Source organism: Erpetoichthys calabaricus, chromosome 11 (assembly GCF_900747795.2).
Source record: "Erpetoichthys calabaricus chromosome 11, fErpCal1.3, whole genome shotgun sequence".
NCBI classification, from domain to species: Eukaryota; Metazoa; Chordata; class Cladistia; order Polypteriformes; family Polypteridae; genus Erpetoichthys; species Erpetoichthys calabaricus.
This window is the reverse complement of record NC_041404.2, coordinates 157,922,177-157,944,322: the sequence shown is the minus strand read 5'-3', so window position 1 is coordinate 157,944,322 and position 22,146 is coordinate 157,922,177. Positions and strand designations below refer to the sequence as shown.

The window sequence follows — 22,146 nt, the reverse complement described above, 5'->3', positions numbered from 1 at the left end:
GCTTTCCTAGATGTATGATGCAGGTTTCACCTTGAATTGCACATTGGTGCTGGAGACTGTGAAAGGTGCAATATTAATATGGTATATTGGATGGATAAAAAATTCTCAATTTAATTAATTTTCTCTGTCTTCTAGCACTCCAGCCTCCATGACTCGAGTCACAGTGATCCTGTTGAAGGAGAGCTGTGATATGGCCTGTGTGGGGACAGAAGGTGGAGGAGTGTACTTCTTGGACTTGCCTAGTATGATGCTGTTGGAAAATCAATCCCTCTTTCAAGATGAGATCATGCAAAGGTAGAGTTGCACACAAGTTATGATTTCTGAGCTTTGAACTGTTTTGTTTTTTTCCCCCTCACCACCTTAAAACGTAAAGTAATGCTGGTTACTGGTTCAGTACTAACCTGTTATCTGAGAAGTTATCACATAAAACAATATTCTACTTGTTGATCTGTATTGAAAGATATATGGGATGGTGTGCAAGGACTAGCAGGTGTATAAACTAAAGACTTCCCTTCTATTCATGGTAATGTGCTGTTCGTGTTTTTCATGAGATGCCATGATGAAGCTTCTGGGATTTGATTTGTTTTCATAATGTTTTATATAATAGTAGCAGTAAATGAGGCCATTTTGGTTTTCTTGTAGAATGGATAACACGGTTATCATTGAAGTACATACAATTTGTAGGGAACTGTATACAATACTAATCACATACTCGTGAACTGAAGTGATAATATTAACCTCTTAGCAAAGCAGTTGTATGGGAATAAATTAGATATTTAAACTGATAAAAAACAATGCAGGCTAAATATAGATAACAATGGTTCTGAATTCTGATTACACTGGTAATAATACATTTTAAATTCCAGAATAATGAAATGGCAGTAAAAAATTCAAATGATTACTTAAGACGTATATAGTGTTGATTGTTATTCTTCTGCATGTGTGTTTGTATATTAAACACAGATAAGGTGGTGAAAGGGATACAGGTGAGATGATGCCACTGAATTACTGTCAGACATGCTACCATCTACACCATTCTATAGCTACCATGGACCAGAATATTTTTAGACTATGTCTAGTTACATTGTCACTGAGTTATAGTTTCCTGGCCTCTGGGCTATGACATTGATGCATCGGTGAAGTGTTTCTTTTGGTTTTCTGATCAATGAGTCATTCAGCGACTTGTAGCTTTACATATATAATATGTCATTGTGTGTATATACAGTATGTATGTATATAATATAACTAACCAAAATAAGATGTTCCCAAATTGTCCCTGACTCCAGAGTAACGAACGACAGTGAAGCCAAAGATGAACAAGCATGGGTGGTGGTTTAATCAAATTAATAGTGCAGGGAAGTGATTAGAAAGGGAAGACCAAAATACAAAATAAACATCTCATTGCCTACATGGTTTAACTAAACAACAAGCAACCCCAACTCTGCAAGGCAGGATTTCTGGAGCACTTCCGCATCTCTGCTCTTCAGTAATGCAGCATTTCCACCTTCCTCACCTTTGTCCTCATTGCTTCTTTCAGGTTGAACAAGGAAGTCTACTTGTCATGTATGTGGAAACATTTTGAGATAAAGTGTGGTTTGTGTCATGGTGCATTATACTGCAGGAAGTATTGGCTTGGAAAAAAACAGACTGTGGTCCTGAAGGGCTGCATGGGGTCAGCATTAATGCTGAAGTGCTCTCTGGCATTCTGGTGGTGCTCATCTCGTCTTACAAGGTGTAAAGTGTGCCAGGAAATCCCCCAAACCATGATGCTTCTAGCACCAGGCTAGATGCTAGAGTTGTAAGTGATGGAGCGTGTTGGACAGTAACTACACAAGAGCAAAGAAGCTTGTTGAAGTGGGTTTAGTCTCATTTTTGAGATGTTTTAAAGCTGTTTTTCTCCTTGTAAACTCTGAGAAAAGAGCCCATTGGGGTTTTTCCAAAATCTCATAAAATGAATTTTTGAGGCAAGACAGCCCCTTCCCAACCCTACATTGTGGCTCAGGTCCAGTTTCATGTCTGTATTAATTCACTGTGAATGCAGGGATGTTTTATTTTCTTTCTGGCACTGTTGTTCATTTTTCCTCTAGCTTTCTGTTGTGAAGCTGCCAGGTCCTGCTGTTTTCCCAAACGGATAGGAAGGATAGATGAGGCTTTCTTCAGGGGGTCCAGCTGCGCCTGTCTTGCCTGTTCCTTAATGTATGGCTCAGGGCGTGCAGCTGATCACCTTTCTAACATGTGTGGGAGGAAGAGCCACACCCAGCCCTTTGTAGAACAAAATACAAATAAAACACCCTCTTGACACGTTTTTCTGCATATGCTTTTGATTGTGTGTTTGTCTCTGTTATTTAACCTCATGAATAATAAGCACTTCAGAGCCTCAGATAAATTGTGTGAATAAGCGTTCTAGAGGTTATGTTAACATATGTTCTCTCTTCTTCAAGAAGTTATTCAAGTCTATGCTTTCTTACCTTTTTATAATGTTGTTTATGCCTTGTCTTTAATCCACTTAATTTTGGTTGTGTCATTTTGTCAAGCATTAAAATAAGTGGCATTTTTTAACTATTTCTTAGTTAATGGGGCACTGCCTTAATATAATAATGTGAAACTGGCCAAGACTGCGTTCAGTCCCTGAAGCAATTTGGAGTTTGCACGTTCTCCCTGTGCTCACATGAGAATATTTTAGAGCACCTGAAAAAAAGGGGACCATGTTTAAAAATGGCTGTCATTCCTAAATGGCTTATGCTGTATTTCTGTTAACCCCTTTGAGTTAATGCTGAAAGCCTATACTACAATCATGTAATTGTTTCTTTATTTCAAATCCATTTTGGTGGTGTATAGAACCAAAATTATGAAAATTGTTACTGTCCAAATACTTACGGACCCAACTGTATGCCAGTAGGATTATATGAAGACTCTGAACCATTCTGGTTATGTGTGTATTTGTGTGTAGGTGACTGAGTGTGATCTGTAGGGAATAGCAGTCCAGCAATATTTAGTCCTTGCTTGCTTCATAATGTTGTATAAGCCGTGGATTGTGTCAGTCTATAGCTGAAAAAGGGGTGTTAGAATATGTATTGATCGGGTTGTTTATTTGGTGATGTTTATTTTCACCTTCATTGAAGGTTTAGTGGGGTTGGTTTTAAAGTTATGCCTAAGCTTTTATGTGAAGCTTGGGTGAAGATCACAAATTTATATGGTCTGCGAAAAATATCTGCATATTGTATGCACAAGATATTGCCATAGATTCTTCTAGCTCGATTACTGAAATGCTAAATTGAGCCCAGCTGTAAAATTTGCTGGTTATTTGGAGAAGACACTCTGGGGTTTCAGCAAGATCTGCAAGGGGTGAAGGGAATAATTCTGCATGGAGGGCTGAACAAAATGACACCAAAGTCTTGCTGTCCCTTGTTGTTTGAGAGCTAATAAAAAGGATATCTGCTTTCCTTTAAGCAGAGATCAGTGTTTTTGTTGTTACTGTATGGAATTTGAGCTCGGGGAAAGCTAGCCAAACACTTCCCTGCTGATCTAAATCTACTAGAGCCATAATTACAAAGGAAAATAATGCATAGTTTACTTATTATGTGAATAATATAATTTTGTGTGCAAGAGCAAACTTAGAGTACTAATATGTTTTTGGATAATTACAATGCGTTTTGTTATTCTGTCTTCCACTGAAGTGCAAAGTGTGTGACTGTTTCTCTTTGTTGTTCTTTTTATTAGTTTTATTTGTTTCTGGAGAAAGCAATTAAATTTAAAGAACTGCCCCATGTTCAGATTCTTTAGTAGACCATTGGCTCTCAGATTTGTAATTGCCATTTAATATGTTGCATTGAAGTTGAGTTATTGTAGTGTAAAATTAATGCAAGTGGGTTTAAGGCTTATGTGTCAAGAGTTTTTCTGTAGAATTTAAATAGTCTATAGGAGTGCATTACACATATGAATATTTATTATGAGACCACCAACTGGGTTATGCTGGAGAGTTAATATGACTTGAGTTTAACTGTAGTTAATTCTGTAGTTTTATACAAGTGCTCGAGCAGGTAGTTTTAAAGATTAAAATTAGGTATGAAGCGGACCAAAGGGAATCACAGCTTTTTTCAAAAGTCTTGTTTTAAAAAAAAAAATAAAATAAAATTGTAAAAATTCCTATTGTAAATTCCATTGTCAATGAAGTATATATAATATACCTTTTGTGTAATTTTTTTTTTTTTCCTTCATTCAGTTATTTTATACTGTGTGATAACATTGTGAGTGGTTCACTTTATTCTTATATTTGTGTTTTATTTTATTCTCTCTGGACTAGGGGTACCTCATCTACTGCTGCCAAGTATCCCAATAGGGGAGGCACAGTGCAAATCATATCCACACTCCCCAGTACCACACTTCATGACATCGCCGTGACACTGACTACAGTTATGTACTGATCTAAAGAATGATTGCATTTGCATGATTTATTTTTCTGTAGGGCATTTCTGTAGAACAACTATTGTATGAGTGGATGCATGAAAAAAAGATGCTCTTTTTAAACTGGCCAGAAAGTGATTGCAATCCAGTTGATAAAATGTTTTGAATCCAGTTTGTAGGAGATTCCTCAAGAGTTTGTGCTTTTTTGCCTGAAGTGATTCTATTTTGCAACATTCAGGGTCTTACATGTGTTTGTTTCTCCCTACAAAAAAACTTTTCACAGGGAGTTATTGGCTAAGTTGGCTCCCTTAAAGTTTCCTGGTAATGTCAAATTATGATATCTTTTGCTGTCTTTATTCCCACCACTATGATTCAGCTAGACATGTTGCATTAAGCCTCAATTATAATTTCTTAGCACTGAGTTTGACTCCTGGCTTTTGCCAGTCAATTCCATACCCCATCACGTTTGATCAAATTGCAGTTCTCTCATTGCTTTGATATAATTGCAGTAAGTGTTTTTCTTGACATCCAGTTATTAGTTAATTCTGACACTGACAGTACAATTAAATACAAGTATATTACAAGGAGGAGGTCTCCTATTCAGTTTGTGGATGTAGTTAATGCTAATGCTGGGATCTCAACCTGTTCAACTTTCTGTTTGAATGGAATTTGTAGATCCATTGATAACGAGGCCATACAAAAATAATGTAAACTATGATTTAGGAGGATTCATTTGAACAGGGCAAAAAAGTGTATTCAGCTAATCAGTTTTAAATTTTATTCTTCTTATTCCTAATGCCCTTTTACATTTGGGTATTAACAGTAAAATCTATATAGTGTATACAATATGGCATAAAACAATGCTTTATGTAGAAAAATTAAATTCTATATTCTCCAAGGTGCAGATTTTCTTTCACAATGGAATTGCCACAGTAATTCTATAATAATTCTTTGCATTTATATAGCGCTTTTCTCACTACTCAAAGTGCTCAGCAGTTGCAGGTTAAGGGCCTTGCTCAAGGGCCCAACAGAGCAGAGTCCCTGTTGGCATTTACGGGATTCGAACCGGCAACCTTCCGTTATAAGTTTTATAAAACTTCGGGCAATTAGTCAGTCAGTCATTTTCCAACCCACTATATCCCAACACAGGGTCACGGGGGTCAGCTGGAGTCAATCCCAGCCATCACAGGGCGCAAGGCAGGAACAAATCCTGGGCAAGGCATCAGGCACACACACTAGGGACAATTTAGGATTACCAATGCACCTAAACCTGCATGTCTTTGGACTGTGGGAGCAAACTGGAGCACCCAGAGCAAACCCATGCAGACACGGGGAGAACATGCAAACTCCACACAGGAAGGACCTGGGAAGCGAACCCAGGTCTCCTTTCTGCGAGGCAGCAGCGCTACCACTGTGCCACTGGCAATTAGGCCTTTATTTTAAAAATTAGTATCTATGGACAACACCATTTACATATAGTGTTTTAAAGCAGCTAAGAGTGCAACAATTTAGTTGTTGATGCAGAGTTGTGTTTTTTTTTTCCTTTCCTTTTATAATAGTTGTAAATCACTGCATATTTATACTGTAACAAGCCTGATATTTTTAATAAGCAATAAAGCAATAATGATGAACCAGACATTTGTTGCAGGTGTATTCTTTGTATAACTTAGAGGCACTTGTCTATGTATCATATACAGTATAATCATTTGTTGACTTGTTTTTAATAGGACTAAGAATGATACCTCTTGAGAATCTGTAGGGGTGTCTGTTCGAACAGGGTGGTAGAGAGACCCCATTTATATATGTTCGGTTGAAGCATGGGTTTGTGTGAGGTATGGGCAGCTTTCAGATTACTATTCATTGGCACTATTACTACTACTATTGCTATTCATCCATTGACATTGATGGCTAAAGCAGGAATAAATAATGCGAAGGACTGCCATGTGAACTTTTATCTTCATCTAATGGCTGCCCCATAACCGCTTCTATATTGCATTGGAGCACTGACCTTTGCCATTTTAGTATTGAAATTAATCTGGATGATGTTTGGAGGCTGTTTTAATGTGTTGATTCGACCAAGGACATAACCTGTCTATGAATTGTAGCTTTAAACAAAGCTGTGATTTTTGACAGAACCAGCAACAGTTTTTACAACAGGTAATGAATATTCAGTTACTTGTAATAATATTTAAAAAAAAAAAAAAAAGAAGAAGAAAGATGAACCTCACAAATTGCCACTTTTAATGTGAATCTCAACATGTGGTGTGTTTTTTTTAAATCTTTGAAACCTAGTAAAGAGACAAATGAACAAAAGGTTTGCATGTTGATTCCAATAAGTAAAACTTAAAATTGAGCAGCACAGTTGTGTAAGTGTAAGCATTACTGCTTAACGGCTTCTAGTATCCGAGTTCCTGTCCAGGCTTAGCTATTTTTTTTTTTTTTTTTTTTTGAAATTGTCTTGCTTTTTTCATTTGATGGCTTAATCTTTTATTTTTCAGATAAGCAAATTATGTTAACTACCTTCTCAGAATTATTTGAGTGTGGGTATGTGTGTGTGAGTGTTCTTTGCTTTAGCCTGTTGGCTCTTGCAGGTAGTTCATTGCCTTATGCATTATTCTTTTGGGAGTAAGACTTTGTTTCCCTATTTCCCCTCAAGCCAATGGCTGAATGCAAACGATGAAGTAAATTAGCATAACCTGAAAAGTGAAAAATCTAGATTATTCCTTTGCTCCACTGCTTTGCTCCACACTCTGCATTCTAGCATGTGGAGTTGGCATTTCCTGTTGTTTTACTAGGTTCAGTGTAATCATTTTGGTTGTGAATATTAATTTCTCTTTTTCTACTGAATACATAACATAATAAATAGCATTTGACATTAGAAAATGATAGTTTTTATGATGCTGCCTTTTTATGTGTTTTTTGTAAAGAACGTATCAACTATTACAGTAATAATACAGTTCTATATCATTTGCTTGCCACTAGTGATGCAAAGGTGAAAGGGCACAACAAAGATGATCTGTAATATGTAGATGTGGTAGTTTGGGGCGAAAAGGCTGTATATTTTGCAATCTCTCAATCATGACAAGTTGCCTAATGTTAAATTCCTAAATATCTTGAAATTTGATCAAATTGTATCCACTGCCATTTCTTATATGGCCAAAGCAGTGCAAAATGAACCCCGTCATTTATTAAATATCTAAGTATGCAGCATGGTAGGCAGCTGTTAGCACTGCAGTCTCGCAGCTTTTGAGAAGCTGGTTTCAGTTAAAGGCCTGGTCATGTTTGGTTTGGAGTTTCCACTTTCTGTTTGGGTCCATATGGATTTCCTCCTGCATTTCAAACATTTGTGTTAGCTTAATTGATTGACCTTGTATGATGAGTGTGGGAGTATGTCTATAAGCAAACCGTTGGATGGAAATGGTTTGCTATAGTTCGTACAACCCTCACACTGGATAGAGACGGATTAATGGGTGAAATTCCACAAGACTGGAGTTTGCATGATATTTCTCAATATGTTTTCTTTAGGTATTTCAGCTTATTCTCAAGTCCCAGAGAGTTGCATGATAAGATAATTAGAAACTCACTAAATTCCCATAGCCTGTGTGTATACCTGGGGTTGGTATAGATTTTATTTTTTTTATCAATGTAATCAATTGCATCCTAGTTCAATGCTATATCAAAATTGACTTCATAAGCAGTCTTTTTGAAATGTCTGTTTTTTCTCTTACTGTGCTTTTTAAAGGCTAAAAGCTTTTTACAGAAAAACAAACAAAAATGTTTGTTTCCCAAGCTAACAGTTATCCATGTAAAATGTTTACAGGAAAATGTGATGTATCTCTCTGTCCATTTAAGCATTTATAAAAGAACTAATAGATCCTTCTCTGAAAAGTTGTGCTGAGTTCATACCTACCTCTGTTGTAAAGTATCATCCCACCAAGATCTGCCTTAATCCTAAAATGGACAAATGTGGCTCAGAAAAAAGGAAAGAGCTTTGTATTTGGATTGTACAAATGCTGTAGGAGTCAAGTCTAAAATTTTTTTAGAGATCATTTTCAAGGTGGTCATATATCCGAGTTCATCAGGATTTATACAGTTTTGTTTTTTTTTTGTTTTTTTTCCCCAAGAGGAACCCTTCCTTAAAAATGTCTTATTTTGTTTAGTGGTTCCAGCTTACTCTTTCTTTTGACTTATGTCTTACCTAATAGTGTAATTTATAGGAATTTTAGAACGATGAGTGTAGCAGCCTAAATATATTTGTCTAATTTCACTCTTATTTTTCTTATCTTTATTTTGGAAAACTTTGTGTGTAGCATTTATATCTGGCATGATTAATGCAAAGTATACATGTTGGAAACTGAGTTTGAATCCACAAGTATAGTGGTAAGTAAATGGTTAGTACACCCCACGAAAATGTTTGCCTTAGTTTATGTTTTGGACACTAGGGTATTAGTGTCATTTTAACAATATTAATAGATAAAGTTGTTTAAGTTAACAATCAGTACAACATGTACTGTATATGTTTTGACTATTTTTAAATCAACAGAATTGCAATTTTTGTTGTGTGAAAAAAAGTTACTAGTATTTCATTAAATGCCTTAAAGTAGAATGAGGCACACCCAAATAGGTGCAAATGATCGCAACATTAGAAAGTCCCTCAGGGGTCTCTCCTTGGACAGCTACTTTTTCTAATTTATATTAATGACTTGGATTCTGGTATAGTTACTAAACTTCTGAAATTTGCAGATGATATTAAAATTGAAGGGATAACAACAGATACTGAGGAGGCAACAAAGATAATTCAATACACTTGAGCTTCAGAAGTGGGAACCTCTTGGAAAATACAGCTTAACATAGAAAAGTCCAAAGTGCTTTACATGGCCAAAAGGAAACTCAATTATAAATATAAGATGATAGACCGTGTCCTACAAGAAAATTTCCAAAAATGAATTAATGATTTATGCTGTCACAATTCTTATCTATGCACTGTGCAGAGACAAAAGACAGAATGTTAGGTTGTATCATAAAAACTGTTGAATATACAGTAAATCAAGGGACATTATGCTCAGACTTTATAATGCACTAGTGAGACAGAATCTGGAGTACAAGGTGTAGTTTTAGTGACTGCTACAAAAAAGACATAGCAGCACTTGAAACCATGCAAAGGAGAGCAAGGTGGCACAGTGGTAGTGCTGCTGCTTTGCAGTAAGGAGACTGTAGAAGATTGTGGGTTCGCTTCCCAGTTCCTCCCTGTGTGGATAGTGCTTTGAGTACTGAGAAAAGCGCTATATAAATGTAATGAATTATTATTATTACTCTGACAGGTTCGAATGATTAAACCTGTTTAGTCTTGAGCAGTGTGGGCTTTGTGGAGAGCTAATTTAGGACTTGAAAATTCTCAAAGGCATCAATAAAGTACATCCAGCTAAATTCTTTTCGACAAAATGGCAGATCACTTATTCAAAAAATTACATGACTAAGTTTTTGTTTTTTTTTTGTTTTTTTTCCGAAATATACTAGGGGGTACTGTAGTTTGGTTTTCTTTGTTTGTTTAATTGCATATGTTTAACTTTTTTACAATCCCCTGTGTGTTCATCCTGATTTTCATTCTGCTTTTCCAGGTGTTCTGTTTTATTTAATCCAATATTTACTAAATTAGTGGAATGTTGTTTGCCCAGGTGTCTGTTCTACTTGATTTTAATTGTCATTATTAGAATACAATGAAGGGAGTAAACTACAAAGAAAAAACACAATACTGTAATAGGAAAACAACAAAAGAGAGTTAAGCATTCAAAGCTATAGCAAAAACACAAATGTCTTAAAAATACAAACATCATACTACTATGCTTATCTGAATGCAGGCTAAGGGAAGAGAAAAAAAAAAAACAGCTAACTAAATGAGATCAGTTGTCATCATATATCATCACTGATTGTGAATCTGGCTATAACAAAAACCTGCAGCCACCGTGACTCCCCAGGACAGGAGTTGGGAGAACCACTGCCTTAAATCATTGAGGGGCACCTGTGATCCTGTACCATAATTTAGTGGTAAATGCATACCTATCAATGAGTAATTAGCTTTTCTTTTTTAAGCAATCCTTTTATTCACAGTAATGAATGGCATGATCTTTCTTCTTTTTACTCTTTTCAAAATCTTTTTTTTTTTTTTTTTTTTTTTTTTTTTTTGTGGTTTCAAATCCCAGACTTGTGTGGTTTAAAGCAGGTAACCGACAGGCATGGATGCCAATGTTCCCTTTTATAGCTATCCTTTGCCAAGTTGTCATTCTCACAAAAGTGTTTAATCCTGTAAATAGTTTCTAATTGTATGTGGTCATGTAATCAAATGGTTCACATCACCACACAGTTTTAGAAAAGTTACTTTTATATGCATGAATTACATGAAAACAGGTTATTAAGTGATTCATTTAATACCAGGCCTGAATCTGACTCAGATTAAGACTCTACTCGATTTTAAAAAAAATAAATAAATAAATTAAAAAAAACATTTGGGCCCTACATGACCAAAGTTGTTCATCACTGCTATCATGTTTGGCCAGACCTTTAATTTTAATTATTTCCTTTTTCCAATTCAGTGTTCCAGATGATTATAAATGTGGCAAAGCTTTGGGACCAGTTGAGTCACTACAGGAACACCCTCTGAGCCCAGACAAGATTCTTATTGGTTATAGCAGAGGCCTCGTAGTTCTGTGGGACCACAGCACCAGAGTGGTGGACAGTCACTTCTTGGGAAATCAGGTATCTATATATGTATTTCATGTTGGTTTAGGAGAAACAAGTGTAAGATGTATTGCTGCCATGAGCCACATTACCTAAATATTGGTCACATGTTGAAGATAATGGGTTACTTGTTCTGTGCTGCCATCCAAATAAATAAAAAGTTCTTCCTTCAATCAGATTACAAGCTATGAAGAATAAGTGGAACTAGGCTGTCTGGGATAAAGAACATAGGGTTAAGCAGAAATTAGTAAATTTAGAAATGTGGGTTTCTCTTAATCTGTTAGGCACAAGCACTTTGCTTCCATCTTTTTCAAAGTTGTACTTACATGCATGCTGTGTTGTTTTAGTCAGTTGTTTCTCTTTTCCGATTTTATTGTTCTTTTTTTGCTGCTTTGCCAACTTTTCTTGTGCATAATTTACTTTTCTTCCCTGTAGCAACTGGAAAGCCTCAGTTGGGAACGCAGTGCAAAGAATTTTGTGAGCTCTCACAGTGATGGAGGATACATGGTGTGGTCCACTAGCAGTGGCAGCTCAATGACATATCAGCCTGCCACCTCTATCATACCATACGGTAAAGTGCTCGGTTTTTCAAACCGTCTGTATTAACAAGAGTAAAAGTATGTTTGCTTGATGTGCAGTGAGCTGTCATTAAATGTGGTTTGCAGTTCCACTTACTTTCATTGAGTTAGTACATTTCCTAGTGGATTGGTGTGAATTCTGTAGGCCTGGACCTGTTTGTGAGGCTTTTGGATTTTTGAATTACAACAGGTTTAGACAGGTGAGATTTGTTTGCTTTATTATAGTGCCTGTATCACCACCTTGAATCTGTTAAGGTTATAGATCCATGAAAACACAAGAAATATTAATCTGAGTGATGAAGGGGAAGGTAAAGAGACTTGCTAAGTAGGATTTATAGGACAGTTCTGCTTTGTCGGTTCTTGTCTATATCTATCATTTTGAATACCACCTTTTATAGAATGTGTGATATATGGCTTTTTATTTTCTGAATAAAATAACATTCCTGTGAGAGTACAATCACTGTAATATAAAGCCAATTCTATATTCTGTTTAAAAGTATAAAGTACTGTGATATTTATATCTTTTACCCTGGAGAAAAAGAGGGCAAAGGAAGAATATGCAGACTGCATACAGATGTTAATTGCCTGGGAACTGAACCAAATTTTCAGGAGATGTCAGGTAGTAGTTATCCACTGTGTCATCATGCTGTGCAGATGATAACTTACAACTTACCAAGTCATACATTGCTATATATATTAAGTTAATAAACAAAGCACAGTGGTTTAAAAATATGTTGAGCATAAACTTGACTATGACTCGCTGTGAATCTGAGCCATTGACTTCAGTCATAATTTTCAGTATAAATATCTTGAGATTAATGTAAATTGTTCTACTATTATACTTAATTAGATATTGAACTTTCATGTTAAAGGTTGATTTGATAAGAAATGACTTAATGGTCTTTTAAACAGTTTAAAGTAACAAGTTAAAATGATGCAATAACATCAAACAAAATGAGTTGTGTTGTTATCAGATTAATGGTTTTGCCTGTCATGCACATATTACTGTGGGTATTTCTTCTAGCCACACTCTTAACCAGAGACCAGTAATTTTGTTCCTGAATGAAGGCAAAGTTTTAACAAGCAGTAGGAACCAAACAATAGTTCTGAAAAATATTTCTGAAAAGCAAGCACATAAATCCAGATGTGTGGACAAGGAAAAATAGTGAACACAAGAGAATTTGAAATCAAAAGCTCAGCAGTGAGTAAACAGTGTTAAGCGGCTGATTTTTTTTTTTCTTTTATTACATACTTTCCTAATTAGTGGCAGCTAGAAAAAAAGTCTTACCTACATTTAAAACTGCATAGCAGTTGAAGGATTGGCTTGCTAAGCAGAGGCATCACTAAGGTTGGAACTAGTGTTGACAAGAATGAGAAAGAGGATCCTTTTAAATCTGCAGAATGAAGAAGGAAAAAAGACATGTATACTGTATGTATACAAGGTTGTCAGCTATAAAGAAGTAACCTCTAAAAACTAAACTTTCAAATAAGTGAAAACTGTCTGCCTTTTCCTGTAACCAAGTTCTACATTCCTCGTGTAAAGGAAAGAAAATGGCTTGGCTAAGTTTTACCTTTTTTGTGAGAAGTAAGGATATATAAAAATGTTGTCTGATCACATAACCCCTCTTCCCTGCTGCTAAATGTTTCTGCCATATACCATCTGTTGTTCTTTCACCAACAGTCTTAGGTGTTATAACTTTTACCACCTCTTCTGTCTTACAGGTCCCTTTCCTTGCAAAGCAATCAACAAAATTCTTTGGAGGACCTCTTCAGCTGGGTAGGTCTTAGATTAACTCTTTCAGAAGGTCTCCTTCATTAATGACCAACAAAGCTGGAGGGAGAGGAGGTGGATTAAGTCAAAATGTTTCCATTAGTATAATTCCCAAGAATTTGATTTTTGCAATTAATCGGTTCTGAACAGTTTTTCACATTCCTGCTTCTAATGCTTATATGAACCTGAAGAACAACTTCTTCACAATTGATGGCTTCTGAAATTTGTGCTGATTTTTTTTTTTCTTTCTTTCTTTTGTTGCATCAAAATTGGGGGGTCCCTGATAGATGGGTGTTTTTACTGAAGAATACATTTTTAATGCGAGTGCACTGGTGGGATGGGGTCTATATTCTCTTTTTTGATGTGTCACATTTCTTATCATTTACATTTATTTATTTAGCCAGTGCTTTTATCCAAATCGACTTAAACCATTTGATATACAATTGGTTACATTTCTTTTGTTTTTTCCAATTGTGGCAAAGGTGGGTGGTAAGGGTGACTTGCTAAGGGTTACACAGTTTCAGTGGTGGGCTTTGAACCCACAACCTCATGGTTAGAAGTCCAAAGCCTTAACCACCGTACCACACTGCCTGTTGTTCGCCTTTTTTCTCTTTAAAAATAGCTAGAAATTTGGGATGACATAGTGATCATAGACTGTTATTAGAAAATTAGAACAATCTAGATGAGAACAGGCCATTCAACCCAACAAAGCTCTCCAGTCCTGTCCACTTGTTTGTTCCAAAAAAACATCAAGTCGAGTTTTGTAAGTCCCTAAAGTCTTACTGTCTACCACACTACTTGGTCACTTATTCCAAGTGTCTATCGTTCTTTGTGTAAAGAAAACCTTCCTAATGTTTTTGTAAAATTTACCCTTAAGTTTCCAACTGTGTCCCCGTGCTCTTGATTTACAAGTGCGTATGGTCCAAGTGGTTTGCACTTTCATTACTTTTTAAAAACCTCACGTTATCCCTTGTCATTGATCATCTTGTGGTCTGTGGAATGCTCGTTTTAAAGGTTTACAAATTTTACAGAAGTGGCCATTCACTCCATCAATAACTAACGGCTGTCTTGCCCTTATCCAGACAGTATCTGTATCCACTATAAGACACCATAGTTTATTCTAGATTCGAACAGCTCCTTGTGTGAAGAAACACTTTTTTCCGTTCCTACCTGCCTTGTAAGTAAATGGTAAATTACATACTTAAGTAAGTCTACTTGATCAACATTGCTGATTTCTTGGAAAATTCTGAAGATATGAGTTAGATCTTGGCTTATCCACCCTTCTTCAGACTTCACGATGTTCATTTCTTTCAGCCTGTCCGAATAGTACATGCCCTTTTTTAGTCAAAGGTCCAAAGCTCTGCCTCTTGCAAAGGAACTGGACTAACAGTTTACTCAATATTTGAATTGTACTACAAACTGTATAACTGGAATATACTTTTTAAAATTAGCACTTATAGTGTATATAAAAACATATTGCACAAGATTTCCAGGTTTAAATCTTGGCTTCTATTTTCACATTCCTTCTTTGTTCATCTGAGCTTTCCTTTTTCATCTCCAAAACATACAGGTTAGATCAGCTGATAGCTGTAGGTTAGCTCAATGTAATTGGTGTCAAGTCTAGATTAGGTTAGTTTATTAGCTGCCTGGAGCATGGGTTTTGGCCCACTACACCATTCAGTTCTTTTAGAAATTCAACGCATTTAATAGCATTTTTTTTATCTGAAGCAAAGAAAAACAATTTTGAAGATTTGTTAAATGTAAACAGGAAAATTATAATAAACCCTTTATTCCTGAACTGGGATACTGGTTAAATAAGAATTCACTTCCATTTTTATGGCTTACCTGAATGGACTGGGGTTCCAAAAGTTGTCCTTAGATGACACGCATTTTGGTAGCCAAAGTTCATCTGCTTGTAATTAAGGTATCATGGAAGAAAGACTAACCACCTCTTCTACGTTTCCAAGCAAACTAAGTCATTAAAATAGGTCTACATTTAGAGCAATATGGAAGTTAACAAAACATACCAAACTTGAAAGGCCTTGAAAATTCTTCACAAGTAATACATGCATTGAGCAATAAATCATTGAAAAAATTAGGATGAGAAAAGGTAATTCGGCCAAACAAAGCTTGCTAGTCCTATCCACTTAGTAATTCAAAAATGACATCAAGTCACGTTTTCTCAAGATACTGAAATCCTACTGTTTAGTACATTTCTTTGTAACTTATTTAAAGTATTTATCATTCTCTGTGTGAAGAGAAACTTCCAAATGTTTATGTGAAATTTACCCTTAACAAGTTTCCAAGTGTGTCCATTTTAAAGTAACAGTCTCGGTTCACTGTGCTAATTCCTTTAATCATTTTAAAAAGTTCAATCATGTCACTTCTTGATCACCTTTTGCTTAAACTGAAAAGGCTGAGCTCTTGTAAAAAAAATAAACAAAATCCATCCATCATACAGAAGGGTAGTTGTAATGCTGTATGTGATTATTTAAGGTGCTGCTTGAGAGCTTACTTTAGCACATAATATCCTTCCATTCATTTGATGGACTTTAGTTCCCTGTGCATTTTATTTCTTTAGAAGCCCATTTGTCCTATTCAGTGGTGGTATGCCCAGAGCCAGCTATGGGGACAGGCACTGTGTCACTGTCTTGCAAGAGAAGACGCAAGTGACCCTGGACTTCACCTCTCGTGTCATCGACTTCTTTACAGTTCATAGCACAGCAGCTGAAGATGGTAAGTAGCAGCTTCATATTAATAATAATAATAATTCGTTACATTTATATAGCGCTTTTCTCAGTACTCAAAGCACTATCCACACAGGGAGGGGCCGGGAAGCGGACCCACAATCTTCCACAGTCTCCTTACTGCAAAGCAGCAGCACTACCACTGCGCCACCTGTACAAATCTGTCTTTTCTGCTACCTGTCTTTTCTTTCCTTTAGTATGAATGCAAATTATTTAAATGAAGATTGTTTCCTCAGAATTCAACATGCATTATAGAACTGGCTTGACATCTTGGTAAATTTCATGGTACATCCAGCGTCCTTGCCATGTCTTTCAAATATCTCTGTTAGAATTTGAATTGGAAGCTTTGGTGTTCTTACTACTAGTCACAGCTGGACAGTTTCTCATGATCTCTGGTGTTTTATTATGCTACTTTGTAGGGCTCTGTGCTTGTTTTCTGAATATGCTTTTTTTTTTTTAATATACTACCAGAGTTTGATGACCCGAGTGCCCTTGTGGTTCTTCTTGAGGAGGAGCTGGTGGCAATAGACCTTCAGACAACTGGGTGGCCCACTATCCCCTCACCCTATCTTGCCCCTCTCCATTCCTCTGCCATCACCTGCTCATATCACATCTCAAATGTACCTGCCAAGCTTTGGGAAAGAATCATTGGTGCCGGAGAGGTTCAGAACCCACAGCAAGCCCACATGGTAAGAGGACAGTTCAGCTTGAGGTACAAATGGTTTTACTGCTCTCTGCATGCCATCTGTAGAGATTTGTAACTACTGTCAGTGTTCTCCTAAAACTTTAAAGATATTTTCAGATGAATAGACCTTGGTCTTCACCTACAACCTTTTGCTTTTTATCAATTGTAAAGTGCAAAAAATGGTCTGTCATGTTTTCAAATAATGAATTCTGTATTTTTGAGATATACTCAGCAAATATGTAGGTAAACATCAAAGATGAAAACTAGCTTTAAAAAGGACTAATAGATCTTCCTTTTAATTTAAACCCTTGCCTCTTTATCCAGTCATATTGTGTATTTGCAGATGCATTGATTTATTTTTTTGTTTTGTAGGTTATTAACTGGCTTTATTTTTCTCTCGTACTGTATCTTTTTTCTTCTGTGGGAGGTTTAACATGTATTTACATATGGCAGCTGTCCCTGTTTTTATTTAACTTGTATTGTAATGAGAAAGCACAGTTTACTTTGCCATGTTCCGTTTTTTTGAAGTTATTTAAGAGCCCAATCATCTCTTGCATCCAAGGAAAGCTTCTGTGTGAACTTGTAATGTGAATTAGAGCATCATACCACTGTGATGGTGGTTGAAGTGTTAACTGGAAAGCTAGTGTTAATGAACTGATTGCCTTCTAATCTCTCAAATGAGTTGTTTGCATCTTGGACAGATGGCTGCATAGCTTTAAACTTCCTGCTGTGTAAAAGCTCAAGGGGAGGGCTTAACACGGCTACAGTTTCCCTTTCCTCATTGGGATGTTGAGTTGCCAATCAGCATTCCCATACTTTGTAAAATCTTAATCTCTTCAAGCTGATGAAGCTGTCTGTATCCAATAGGTCTGCGTTGTACAGTTTTCTGCATTAAGTATCTGTTTAATGCACTCTAAATGGCTAGGATCAGCATTTTTGGCATATGTTTAATTAAATATGTGATTAAAATTACTACTTAAAAATTGCCTGTACCGATTTTAACTTTTTTTTTTAAATAGAAATGGCCAGTGAATGGTGGGAAAAGTTTAGCTCCAGAGCCAATCCAGAAGGGTCTCCTTTTAACTGGGTAAGGAACTATGTCTTGGGCAGTTTTTGAGTCTGGACGATTACTTGAAATTTTGTATGCTAATATTCTGGTTTGTTTAGCATTTCACAATGTATTTTATGAATCACATGGTGGTGTAACTAGCAATTAAATTGCTTTCCTATATACTTAAAATCATTGTATACTTTTAGCTGTAGACTTTGAAACCGTCCAGCTAGCAACAGATTACTATACCATTTAAAATTGGGGAGGGTATAATAGTACCACACTGATGAAACTGAAGTATATTAATTGATAATTGTTTTATGACATGGTTGATTCTACTGGAATGTCTGTAGAGCATTTTTTTTTTATCTAATTGGCATATCCTAGTTGCCTAGTTGTATAATTACTGTTAAACCAGTGGGTTTTGTTGCTTTTTAAGTTGTGACTGAAAATTTAAAAATCTGGAGTAGACATCGATTTCTCACAGATATTCCGATTTGAATTAATTAATTTCTTCATAAGAGCCAGAATGTTGACTTTCTGCTTCCTTAATTGCCTCTTTCTTTCCTGCTCAATTTTAGGCATGAAGACGGCACTGTTAGATTCTGGGATGCATCTGGTGTTTCCTTGAAACCCCTGTATAAGCTTAACACAGCCATCATATTCCATACAGACTGCGAGCATAATGACAGCTTGACACAGCCTGGTGAGGAAGAGTGGCCTCCATTTCGAAAGGTATCAGGTCTTGCACTAGCAAAGTGGATGGGTGGTTTTCTGCGTGGCCTGTTGTGGCCCATAAAACTGTCATTTGTTACTGAATTACTTGAAAACAGGAAAGTGAAAGGGAAGGTTTATTTTAAAAAGAATTTAATTTCTATGCATTAACTCCTGTGGCACCAAGACAAAATGTAAATGTGTGCACAGTACACCCCCAAAATTCGCGGAGGTTACGTTCCTAGAGCACCCGCGAATTGTGAAAAACCGTGACTTTTGGATGTGGTTAAAAAATGCCTTTTAAATGCCTATTTTTATAGTTTAAACCCTAAATACAGTATGCCCCCAAAGCATCTTTAATTTCGTTGCAAACTCGGCTTAATACATTAATACATTACGGGTTTACCTTTACATTCTGTGTTTAGGTATACTGTACAGTACTGTACTACTATGTCTCCCGCGGTGCTAGAATGTAAAATACCGATGTTACCGCTATACGTAATTCATGCAAGCGCGTTTTCTTTGGTATGCGCTGTCGTTTTCTTTGTTATAAGTAGAAGTACTAGGGTGTTGTACCGTGTTAGCCATTATGAATGTAGAGAAAAGCCAAGCAAAATGACACCTTTTATTGGCTAACTAAAAAGATTACAATATTCAAGCTTTCGAGGCAACTCGGGCCCCTTCTTCAGGCAAGAAGAAGGGGCCTGAGTTGCCTCGAAAGCTTGCATATTGTAATCTTTTTAGTTAGCCAATAAAAGGTGTCCTTTTGCTTGGCTTATAAGTAGAATAAATACATAATAATTTAATTAAAATACAGTAAAAAGTATGGGTACTCACCAATGAATGATATTGATGATGATGATGATGAAGTAGCTGTGCAGTACGATGCAGAGGGTTTAAAACTCCTGTGGTGGCGCCTCTTCTTCAGGAGCTTCAGGAGGAGTCGTATCTTTGGACAGGTCCTCTGGTGGGGTTTCGTGCTGGCTTTTCTTTATAGGTTTCAGGAACATTGTGATGGGAAGTTGCTACATTGTCTCTTGTAGCGAACTGCTGGTACAATTTCCGTGCTTTCTCATGAATGATGTTACCGTCCAAGGGGATGTTCATCTTCCTGCAGTCGGTGATCCACAATGCCAAGGCAGATTCCATCCTGACGATATGGTCGTTACCTTTTTGGCAGTATCACATAAACATACAGATACGGTACTCCAGATCGCTGCATCGTTCTTCTTTATGTAGTGTGCGGTTCTTTCATTAATGCCACAGTGGTGTGCTACTGCAGCATACCTTTTTAGTTCTTGGAGCAAATCCAGTAGTTCAACCTTCTCCTGGAGTGTTTTAAACTTCTTATGGCGCTTAGGCTCAGTGCCAGAAGACTTAGAAGGTGCAGGGCGATTTGGCGACATCTTGTGCATTTAAGAATAACAAAATGGAAAACACAAGGACACTCGCCTGGAGACGCGTCACAGGGCAGCAATCAATCAGCAGCAAGGAGAAATGAATAAGGCTCTTGGATTGGCTATATTCACCATCCCAAACCGCATTTCTCTCAGTGGTTGCTTCCTGTTCTCTCTACAGCACAGTATTGCCATGAAAAAAGCCATAAATTGCAGAGGACATTTGCGCTTTCCGCTAACAATTAATAGTTAGGTTCTAAGGAAAAGTCCGCGAACAACTGAGTCCGCGAACCCTGAACAGTGACTTTGCGGCGGTCTACTGTACAGCACTTGCACGCTGCCAAAGATCTGACTACTTTGAACATGGTATATTGAATGCAGCACAGTCTCATCTGCTCAAATCATAGTTAGTTAACTGTAAACTTCCACCATGCCTCATTCTCTTGTAAACTATAGTACTAGCCAGGCAGTTGTTTATTCATGTAATCCCCATGAAGTGGGTAGTGCTTAGTAATAGGGACCTTCTTTGTCTGCTGATCTCAAAAACTTGAAGAATGAAGTCATCTTTAAATACAGCTGACCTATTAAACTTTTTTGGATGATGGTTTCTAGTGGTACAGGGCAAGGTCCAAGGCAGGGGGTATTTAGTCCATACATGAAAAGCTCCAATCTCAAGAAGAGAGCTTCAGTTCCTGGGTGCTCCCTCTTACTCTCTCACCTGCCTTCTCTCATGGGAAAATGGAGAAAGTTCTGTTTTTGTAATACAAATACAACCCTGAAACCCCAATACAAAAAAAAAAAAAAAAAAAACTTGAAGTTGTCTTTGCAATAATGTTACTTTTATCCATTCTGTAATCCTTCAGTACAGATGTGAGACAGTCCCTAACAAAGATCACCCTTCCCCAAATAAGACTGAAGAAAATGAGGACTGTTAAGAAATTAATGGCAGATGAGGGAAATCATTCCAGCCTCTCCTCATCTCCCAGCGCACACAGGAAATGGATGACTTGAACTTGGCATGCCAGGGCTGTCAGCATGTGGGGCTTGTGCTGGAATATTTTCCTATTTCAGCTATAATTAAGAACAGACCAGCTGCAAAACTAAACAGATTTGCTGAGCTCTGCACACAATTAGATTAGCACTGCCCCTTTCCCCTCTTCTATGTATTGTTAAGCTCATACTTAAACAGCTAATAGAAACATGGACTTTTTTTCTTGGTGTTTTTAAATCCTCACTGATTGTGATATCTTGTCTAATGAGACCAATTTACTATTAGTCTGTTCTATTTATGTAAAAAAAATGTATCAATTTGTATTGCAAATAGTGCCTTTCACACACTACCACGATGACTACAAAATAAGGAGTAAGACTAGGAAAGCAAAACCTAGTGCCTTGTATAAGAGGCGATATGAACAGAGTCAGGTCACCCAACTGTCCTAGTTAAGATGGGTCTAGCACGCGAATACCATATACGAAAGAGCAGCTCATTGTCTGTGATCAGATTGAAAACAAATTTGAAAAGACCATTATTTCTCTCAAAATGTTCATTTTAAGAAATTGAATTGATGTTAGTTGGCTTGCTTTAGTAATGCAATATGATCTAAAAACACCCCATATTTCATTTATTGATCAAACAAGTGTTGAACGGGACAAATTCCCTAAGCTTATTGGCAACATAAAGATGTCCAGCCATTTTAGCTGTTAAGATTTAAAATATAATAAGGTAAGTTCTATCATTGGTTATAGATGTCACTCATGTAGTTAAAATTTCACTGCCCAGACAGAATAATCCCTGTATTTCATTATTTAACTGTCCATCCATCCATTTTCTTGATCTGCTTATTTAAATTTTAAGTAATCTTTGGGTGGAAAGTCTAATGGCAGCTCAGGCACACAGCTGGCACCATACAGCTAAAGCCATAATTTACCCATCCATGCATCCATTTTTCAAAATCTGCCTAATTTAAATTTAGAATAATCTGGTACTGGAGTTTATGCAGCAGTGTTGAGCACTAGGCAAGGAGGTATTTCATTTAGGGACACGTTTGCAAGCACACAGGCATG

At 36.7% G+C, this 22,146-nt stretch overlaps 1 protein-coding gene across 1 annotated transcript in view; it reads left to right on the top strand.

Moving 5' to 3' along the window:
* The window catches only part of llgl1 (LLGL scribble cell polarity complex component 1), a 93,640-nt gene that overhangs the window by 47,271 nt on the left and 24,223 nt on the right, over window positions 1–22,146 (top strand). The window contains exons 5-12 of the mRNA XM_028814425.2: window positions 136–294; window positions 10,995–11,157; window positions 11,575–11,710; window positions 13,440–13,494; window positions 16,070–16,224; window positions 16,707–16,924; window positions 17,940–18,007; window positions 18,553–18,706. Of these exons, the coding sequence (XP_028670258.2) occupies window positions 136–294; window positions 10,995–11,157; window positions 11,575–11,710; window positions 13,440–13,494; window positions 16,070–16,224; window positions 16,707–16,924; window positions 17,940–18,007; window positions 18,553–18,706 (1,108 nt within the window). The remainder of the gene's footprint in view (window positions 1–135; window positions 295–10,994; window positions 11,158–11,574; window positions 11,711–13,439; window positions 13,495–16,069; window positions 16,225–16,706; window positions 16,925–17,939; window positions 18,008–18,552; window positions 18,707–22,146) is intronic.